The sequence below is a fragment of the Lotus japonicus genome, chromosome 5, assembly GCF_012489685.1.
Source record: "Lotus japonicus ecotype B-129 chromosome 5, LjGifu_v1.2".
Classification (NCBI taxonomy): Eukaryota; Viridiplantae; Streptophyta; class Magnoliopsida; order Fabales; family Fabaceae; genus Lotus; species Lotus japonicus.
Window position 1 is genome coordinate 56,390,675 of NC_080045.1, and position 8,959 is coordinate 56,399,633.

The window sequence follows — 8,959 nt, forward strand, 5'->3', positions numbered from 1 at the left end:
TGTTGTGGCTTACTAGGTTTAAGGGCCCGTTTGATGACCAGGACAGGATAGGATAAGACAGGATAATAATCATATCCTGTTGTTATCTGTTGTTTGTTGCGCCAGCAGGATATGATAACACTATCATGTCTCATATCCTATCCTGTCAGTCATGTGTAAAAGTTATCCTGAGGGGGGAGCTAGGATAGAGCAGGATAGGATACCAGTTATATATTTTCTTTCAGTATCCTAACTCCAAATTAATTTATTTTATTATTATATAATTTATAATTTATAATAATATTAATTAATAAATATAAAAATATTAATTTAACTAAAATAAAAAATAAATAAAATTATTATTCATAAATAGTAAAATAGACTACTCACTTACAAATATTGATTTATTAATAATAATAGACTAATTTAATATTTTCATCTCCTATTATTTAAAAATTATTTATCTACTTATATAAAAATTTAAATATAAAGTATTTTTAAAATAATAATATTTTTAATTTAGTTAATTTTTATTGTTTATCACGTGTCACAACTAAGTGAAAAACATTGATTATAAATATTGATTTTTTTAATAGTAAAAGATTAATTTTTTATTTTCATCTCCTATTATTTAAAACTACTTATCTACTTATATAATAATTTATAATTCAAATATAAAGTACTTTTGAAATAATAATATTCTTAATTAAGTTAACTTTTATTGTTAATTATCACGTCTCACAACTAAGTGAAAACCAATCGGTTAACTGCATAATTTTATTTGAAATATAGGGTATCTTCAAAACAATAAAATAGGCTAATTATTAAAATTTAAATTAATTTAATTTATAATAAAATATACTCATTCATGAAAATGTAAAGAAATTAAATTTAATAGAATGATCAATTTTAAATGTATTTTTTATTCAAATATAAATCTGATACATTTTTCCTTATCATATCCTGTCCTTATCATGTGCACCTCAAACACAGGATATGATAAGAGTCTATCCTGCTCTTATCCTATCCTGTTGATATCATGTTCACATATCATATCATATCATATCATATCCTATCCTGACCACCAAACGGGCCCTAAGTGTGTATCTTCTCCTACATCTTAATCAACTAGTTTTACTTGTTCATCATATCAATTTCTACTATCCCGCTTATTGTTTCATCATCCGTTCATTTTTCTATTTTGATTAGTTTCTTTTGATCTCTTGCTCATGGTTGTTGTATTGTCTCATTTCCTTAGATCAATAAGTCATGGAAATGATGACTTATGCTTCTTTTGTAATTATGTGTTGGGGCTTAATATATTTTAGAAAAAAATCTTTTAACGATTGTAACTTATTTGATCAATTTCTCCACAATAAATCGCATATATTATGATTGTGGTAAGTCATCAATTCTTCTCCACTTTATTTCAATATCTATATATCATTTGACTCAATTACATGTTTGCTAGTTTTGTTGTATCTTATGAATTGCAATTAAATTGAATTTTCTGGAAACTTATTTTACACTAAACACAAACAATAAGTACTTAACTAGTAAACTATTGACCTTAAATCATCATTCCTCATTACCTACCATCCTATACATGACATACCCAGGTCCCATTGAGAGAAGAAGGCTTGAGTTGACACAACAACAAAAAAGAGAGAGAGAGAGAAGACTTGAGTTTAATATTGACTGGTTTTAGATTCCAAATTATACTATTCCAACTTCCAAGTGACAACACTAGCAGCCTAGGTCCCTAGAAAATGATTGGAGGGAAAACATAGAGTGGCAAATCAATGCCACTGATTTTTCATTTTTTATTTTATTTTATTTATTTTTAAATTAAAAAAAAAGTGAGAGCAGCAGAAAGTGACAAAATCACAGTAAAGCGTGACAGTGCCAGCTCCATTTGCAAGCTCTGTCCCTCTCTTCCTTCCTTCAAGTCTTGTGCTTTTCACATACCCATTTCCTCATTTGCCCCACTTTCTCTTCCTCTTCCTCTTTCACCAAATGGGTCATCTCCATCTCCTTCCATTTCTGCCATAACCAACTTTTTCTTCTTTGCTTTGCTTTGGTTCTTGGGTTTTCTGTGTTTCACGACCATACCAAGTAAGTACGAGGATGTTTTCTAGGTTGATTAGTCCTCATGAAGGAGCTATGGTGCAGGAAGACATGCAGGGTGGTGTGAACCACACTCACCTGGGAGACCCGTGTCTTGTTCTGACTTCTGATCCGAAACCTCGCCTTCGTTGGACTACTGACCTTCATGAACGGTTTGTTGATGCTGTCACTCAGCTTGGGGGTCCCAGTAGTAAGTGGTTTGTGTCTTGTGCCATTACTTTCTAGACTGATTCATTCAAATTTGATACTTGTGTGTGTGTTCAATTGTGTTTTCTTGGTGGAAAAAAGTGTATCATGTAGTGGTTTTGGTTGTGATGCACTCATTTTGGTGAAATGTGTTTGTTTATGTTTGCCTTGCTAGCTTGATACTGATAGGGAAATGGTTCTGTCATTCTGTGCTGTTGGGATTCCTATAGTAGTTTTAGTTCTTGTTTGTAAGGAGGGTCTTTTATTGAATTGTTGTCAAATTTGTTGGGAATTGCAGCTTTGGCTGGATTGCCGGTGGGGTTAATTTAGCTTGAAAGAAGCTAGGGTATTAAGCTTAGTATGAAGATCTCTGCTTGTGTCTTCAATTTTCATGTTCTTCTGTTGCTTTGCATCTTTCTTGTAGTTTGTCACCATACTAGTTCGGCCTCGGTCTCTATTGCAGTGTATGCATATTTTCCCTTTACTTATGTTATGAGGCGTTTTGTAATGCGATGTTCTTCTGGAAAGGAAACTGAACTAACCAAGGGTTGAAAAATGCCAATTTTAGCATGATGCCATGATACAGGAATGAGGGGAGGAGTAAGCTTTTAGTAATTGGTACCTCAACCTTGTCAAATTCAATTGTGGGAGAAAAGTTTCAACCTTGTCTAGTTCAATTTTGGGAGAAAAGTTCTTAATGTGTGTGCCTCTAGAATTTTTCTAAAGGTCATGGGGATTTAATCCTCCTTTTTTTCTTTATTATTATTTTTTTAGTTTACTATTGGTTTGGCTTCTGAGTTTCGACTCAATGATGGTTATTTCATTTTTTTAAAGGTGGTATAAACTTCAACCTTGAACTGTAGCAGTTTGAAGGAACTATAAAGACAGTAAATAAGTTGAAAAGCCAAAATTTAGAAAATTGAGCAGCATTTTTTTCCTCGCTTCATAGTGGGGTTATTGTATGATTTGTGTATATTTTGTAGGAAATTCTTTTGAAAACGAACTAGAAACTAGAAAAGCCAAGAAATTTAGTTACACTTATTCTTTTCTTACTTTCTAGTGGAGCTTTGTCATAATATTTAGGAAACTCTTAGAAAAATGACTGATATCATTATTATTGCGGCGATATCTAACTCTACCTCTAATTATTGGGACTATTGGGCTATCCTTTATCTTATAAACTCTTCTAACGGTGGCTTTATTGGTCTCCTTCTCACAATTATATTATTAAAATTATTTGCAGAAGCCACACCAAAAGCAATTATGAGGACAATGAATGTCAAGGGCTTGACACTCTATCACTTAAAGAGTCATCTTCAGGTTCACTTGCATATCATTGTTGTAACACTCAATTATAGAATTGTTGGTTAATTGAATTTTTTGTTGTTGATATTTTCCTGTTTTATACCATTGCAGAAGTACAGGCTTGGTAAGCAATCAGGAAAAGATTCTGACGACGGAGGCAAAGATGGTATGTTCGTCTCTCTGCAGTCTGTACCTTCGAAACATGTACCTGCATCTGAACTTTATAACATCAAAACTTTCCAATGATGTATCAGTATCATTTTCATTATAGTAGTCACTTGTTCATCTCTATTCTTTTGCTCGAGAAAGGTTAAATCTGGATCCTCTGTCTGTATTAAGTAAGGCCAAAATTGCACATGAGTAACTGTTTATAATATAAACTTTTGGTTTTAGTCTAAACTTTAACTCATTGAAAAAATTATGAAATGAATTTCAGCTTCATATCCTCTGGAAAGCCCTGGAACTGATAACTCATCTCCAATGTTACCAGCTTCTGATGCAAACGAGTAAGAGTTTTATGATTTTTCAAGAAACAATTTTGTCCTCCCTCAATCTCTGAGACTCTGAATGATTGTTGATTACCAAACTGAGAGTTGCAATGTCATCTATAGGGGTCATGAAGTCAAGGAGGCATTAAGGGCACAAATGGAAGTGCAAAGTAAACTACATTTGCTTGTGGAGGTAAAAAAAATTTTCACTTGGTGTATTATATTGTTTTGGTATTAATTTTTTACCATTGATATTCAAAGTAGACTATGTCTATGTTCATAGTTGCATGCGGATGATTAGATGCTTTTTGTTTTTTCATTGTAGTTTGTTGGTATATGTCATTAAATAATAACCGAGATTTTCATTCTTTCATTTAATGTTTTGTCAAAGAAATTGTCTTATGTCCTATAAAAGCACCCTAACGCTTACTATAAGAATTATGGTACTACAGGCTGAGAAGCACTTACAAATTCGCCAGGATGCAGAACAGAGATATATGGCTATGGTTGAGAGAGCGTGTAAAATGTTGGCTGATCAATTTATCGGCAATACAATTTTAGACAGTGACAGCCAGAAACTTCAAGGACTGGAAAATCGAGCACCAACTAGTTCCTTAGTTGACTCCCTCGGCTTTTGCTCCCTACCGGGTTCCATGGTAGGTGGAATGCATGTTTCAGAAGTGCCGCATATCCTTCAGCCTCAGGGAGTTGACTATTCTACTGAAAGTTGCCTAACATCACTCGAGAGTCTTAGAGGGTTGGCGCTAGAAGGGTCCCCTGGTGGAACGAAGAAGAGAATGCTGAGCTTGGACTCTATGGTAGTGCCTTTGATCTGGAGTGAAACCAACATGAGAACTCAGGGGTTCCATTTAGCCCAAGTCAATCCTCAAGGAATAACTAGGTATGGCATGTAGGTAGGAGTACATTATTCTCCATTCTTAGTTTGTAGGATTAAGTACTGAGATTATTATCTGTTCTTGTCTAAGATGTTAGTGGGAACAGAGCTGGAATCAACTTGTCTAATTCTGTAAATGTAAAATACTACTTGGCTTAACTTAGAGCATTATAAAAAGTTGGTGTTGACACATTGACTCTCATTGCCTTTGTTTTTACTAGTTCCTTAATCAGGCACTAATATGCTTTATATAGATGATTTTCCAATTATTGACCATTGTGATTATTTTTTAGAAATTATTGTATTATTGTTTGATACTATTTTTTTTTCTTAGTGAGCTTGTTTGATTTGCATCAATTTCTTGCTATTAGAAGACTGCAAGGGCAAGGTTGAGTAGCACCTTACACTAGTGCAGCTAGATATATAATTTGGGTTTTACGCAAGCTTAGTAAGACATTAGTATGAGTAAGTGTATGCATTTGCTAATAATAGTTAGATTGCCATGGTTTTGTATTGACTCCAAGAATCTTACATATTGCTAGTCTACTCACTACTTCCACCTTTTGAGATCAAAATTTCTCTTTTTCCCATTGATAGCTGATTGTTTTTAAGTTCATTCAATCATCTTGTTGTCATTATTTTATCAAAATTCATGTAACGTTATAGTATGAATTATGTACCCTTTCAAGCATGTCCTTCTTTTGCTTTATCAAGTTCAAGGATGAAAGTGGGTAAATCTATTGGGTTCGCATAAAAATTAATCCATGATGGTTAGAGACTGGTAAATGGATGAGGAGTGCTGGCGATACTGATTCCAACATTTTTCTTTAAACACTTTCATTTATTGGTTGAAATTTATGTGGTCATGTGAGTCCAACTAAATTAGTTGTGGGAGCCACATTTTAAGTAAGATCAATATGAATTTCAATCAATCAACGAGAGAGCATTAGAAAGAGTATTGAAGTGAATCTTAGCATTTTTTTAAATAGTTATTGGTTGTAGGAATCAGTATGAAGTACTCCAAAGTCCAATGAATGCACCATTAACTGCTTAGGTAAAGTGTAAACCTTAGGCGTAGGTCATTAACAATTATATTGTGTTTAATTAATCTTAATTTATTAGATTTTAAGTTAGTTAGATGTTTGTGTTTACAATATTCTATACTTATGATTTGGATGATTTTTAAATAATTTTCTTATTGAGAATTGCATCACAACTATGCTTTCAAACGAGCCTACATGGAATTCCATATTGGTTACATGTTGTGTAGTTTATGGAATAAGCGGGGCCATTCAGGCTAATCTTGTTCTTGTTGCATGTGCAATCCATGATACTTGAAAAATATTGTCCCAAAACCTCATTCATTCTTGTGATTTTTATTTGACTAATTTGCATTCACTGAGTGGTTTGGAGGTGCCCACTTGAGCAAAGCCTCCCATGTAAAACAAATTCTATTGGGCGGTAACTTATTTCATGGACCTATCGAATTTGAATATTCTAGCTTAAGAGATTTTAAATAAGACGTTCTAGAGAGCTATAATTAAATAAATCTTTATAAATAAAAAATCAACTCTCGCCTCTAAACTAACTTTTGGGACAAAGTTAACCTTTAACCATAATTCTATTAAGAAAAACCAAATAATAATTATGTATTGAAAATTAATGGCTGAGATAAAAAACAATGTAAATTAGCTTTACACGGGTCGATCATAAAACTTATACTCTTACTATTTTTTCTTTGGTGAATATATCACTTTAGGAAAGGCAAATCTATGTGTTTTATTTATGTTGGAATAAGATTTTTTTTACCCATCAGAAAATAGGAATAAGTTATTCTTAAAGCTTACACTAATCGTCCTAGAAAATTATATTCTCAAAACTTGTGTGCAAAACATCATTTATTAATATGTACTTATTTTGCCAAACATGCATTTTTCATCATGAGGAGTTTGATTTGACGCCCTTTAATCACATGCACAAATATTAAATATTAGTGATATGTGAACTTTGTGTTTTCACGATACGAGTAGACATACATGTTTAGCGGCGGATTTGGACAACCGGTAAACACAAAATGGGAAAAAAATGTTTAGCGAGATTTATAACCTCATTTTAACCTCCAATAATAAAATGCCCAACTTTTGTAGCGGTCACTGCAACTCCTAAAAACTGTCATGATTTATTTTAAACTATGCAGATTTGTAACCATGACAATTATATATGTTAGAAGTATGTTGTGGAGGGCCGTATATCTATCTAACATGATTGAATATTAAATAATGCCTGCTTCATAGGAAAGAAAATTTGTTGGAAGATATATGATTGCTTGCTGGTCCTGCGCATTTTCAAGAACCATTATTCTACTAAGCAGAGAAATCAACAACTTAGAAAATAACACAAGCACAACAACAATAGCCTTCAACTAAAATCTAAACCTAAGCCATTTGAAGCTTGGTTACACCACCCCCTGTCTACCAAAGTACAAAATTGTGTCATAAACTTAGATGAGGTTACTCATTTCCCAACAAATTTGTCAGAATTCAACCTCATTTAACCTTATATATACATAATTAGAAAAGATTAGGGAAACATAAAATGCTAAACAATTGAACCTCTTTTCCAGCATGAAAAAAGTAGGTCAGGGTTGGTTGAATTGGGGACAAATTAAGTTGAGATGATGCACACTTTCCACTTGTTTCATCTTGATTTGCCTTGCAGATGAAACATCATGAAAAAAGATGGGTGTGGTAGTAGGAAATGACGGGAAGCGGGGGAAGGTGCTAACAGGGTTTTAATTTGCGACCTGCAATCGCGACTGTAAGGGGTTTTGAAGTCCTTGCAACCGCGACTGCAATCACAATTTAAAACCCTGGTGTTGGTGAGTGCTAAATGACCTTTCTACACTTTGAATCAGGGGTGTCAGAGCCTGAAGAGAGAACAAGGTCCCTCTTCTTGCTGAAAGAGAGAGTCTTGCTAGACTCTGTTGGAGAAGAAATGGTCACTGGAGGAATCTCAATGGAATTGAGTTGTGGCGGTGGATGCTGCCACTGAGGGAGTGGTCCTGCCAGGAGAAGTGTCTGCAGCAATGGTCCTGCTTCCACCACTGCCTTCAAGAGCTTCCCTTTCTCAGGCAATGGCTTCTTTCCTGCTAATTCCAGCACTGCTTCCAGTGGAGTTGAAGGCATGATGATGCTGTTTTCTTCAGAATCAGAACCACCAGCTGATGCAGAATGCTTCTCAGAGAATCCACCTTGTAACTCATCTTCACTTTGTGATGTAGTATCCCTTTGAATTTGATGTTGATGCTGCTTCTGTTGAAGTTCTTGTTGGAGGTCTAGTTTTTCCAGCATTAGCTTCTGGCATTTTGCTTGAGCTTCATCTCTCTCTTTGATGACCCTGCTTAAAAGATCATTGGCATGGATTAACTCACATTCTCTTCTGCTAATCTCCTCCTTAGCTGACATAATAGTTGCCTCTAGCTCTAAGGTTGTGTACAGAAGAGAATGCCTCAAATCCTCTAACCCCTGCTTGTTCAAGAATGAAACAAAAATACTAACTAAGCAAATGCCCATAAAAGCTAGCAATTTAAAAAAAAAGATTTCACAAATAACATGTTTGGATAAACTTCTGTATTCTCAGAATCAATTATGTTTCTCAAAAGTTATTCATAGAAGCTTCTCCCCAGAATTGATTCTAAAATTAGAATAAGAAAATTTTCTAAACATGGACAGAGAAATTTAGCAAAGTAGACATGTCACACCTCTTCTTGGTGATAGAACTCCCAGCTAAGAGGGCTACATTCATATTCCATTTTGTTGCAGTGGTCTCACTCAGAGATGAGGGAGGCAGAATATCTGTGTTGGATCCTTAAGTCAGAAATATTGCAGTGCCTACTTTCCTTTTATGCTTGCTTCCTCTTAACTTTATTTCAGGGGGGCATGGAGTTGAAAAAAGGATAGAAAAGGCCAAAAAAAATTAA

The 8,959-nt window shown here is 34.1% G+C and overlaps 2 protein-coding genes across 4 annotated transcripts; one reads left to right on the top strand and one right to left on the bottom strand.

Moving 5' to 3' along the window:
- The first annotated feature begins 1,879 nt into the window (after positions 1–1,879).
- On the top strand, positions 1,880–5,172 carry LOC130720623 (protein PHR1-LIKE 2-like). Of its 2 annotated transcripts, none has more exons than XM_057571292.1 (6): positions 1,880–2,296; positions 3,536–3,612; positions 3,709–3,763; positions 4,034–4,103; positions 4,209–4,278; positions 4,538–5,172. In XM_057571292.1, the coding sequence occupies exons 1-6, from the start codon at positions 2,107–2,109 to the stop codon at positions 4,997–4,999; spliced, it is 924 nt and encodes a 307-aa protein (XP_057427275.1). In that variant the 5' UTR covers positions 1,880–2,106; the 3' UTR covers positions 5,000–5,172. The 2 variants fall into 2 exon arrangements, with proteins under 2 accessions (XP_057427275.1, XP_057427276.1); XM_057571293.1 differs by having other exon boundaries at positions 2,106–2,303.
- Positions 5,173–7,287: 2,115 nt separating this feature from the next.
- On the bottom strand, positions 7,288–8,959 carry LOC130721222 (uncharacterized). 2 transcript variants are annotated; one of them, XM_057571983.1, is made up of 2 exons: positions 8,741–8,959; positions 7,288–8,376 (listed from the first exon to the last, which is right to left on the bottom strand). In XM_057571983.1, exons 1-2 carry the CDS (start codon positions 8,782–8,784, stop codon positions 7,866–7,868), a joined length of 555 nt encoding a protein of 184 aa, XP_057427966.1. In that variant the 5' UTR covers positions 8,785–8,959; the 3' UTR covers positions 7,288–7,865. The 2 variants fall into 2 exon arrangements, with proteins under 2 accessions (XP_057427966.1, XP_057427965.1); XM_057571982.1 differs by having other exon boundaries at positions 7,288–8,504.

Excerpts from the sequence above, each read along its gene's own strand:
- LOC130720623 (XM_057571292.1), top strand. The coding sequence starts at position 2,107 with ATGTTTTCTAGGTTGATTAGTCCTCATGAAGGAGCTATGGTGCAGGAA. Across the intron at positions 3,764-4,033 it reads TGACGACGGAGGCAAAGATG|CTTCATATCCTCTGGAAAGC; the intron begins GTATGTTCGTCT and ends AATGAATTTCAG. Across the intron at positions 4,104-4,208 it reads CCAGCTTCTGATGCAAACGA|GGGTCATGAAGTCAAGGAGG; the intron begins GTAAGAGTTTTA and ends TGTCATCTATAG.
- LOC130721222 (XM_057571982.1), bottom strand. The coding sequence starts at position 8,791 with ATGGAATATGAATGTAGCCCTCTTAGCTGGGAGTTCTATCACCAAGAA. Across the intron at positions 8,505-8,740 it reads AGTTCTATCACCAAGAAGAG|GGGTTAGAGGATTTGAGGCA; the intron begins GTGTGACATGTC and ends TTGAACAAGCAG.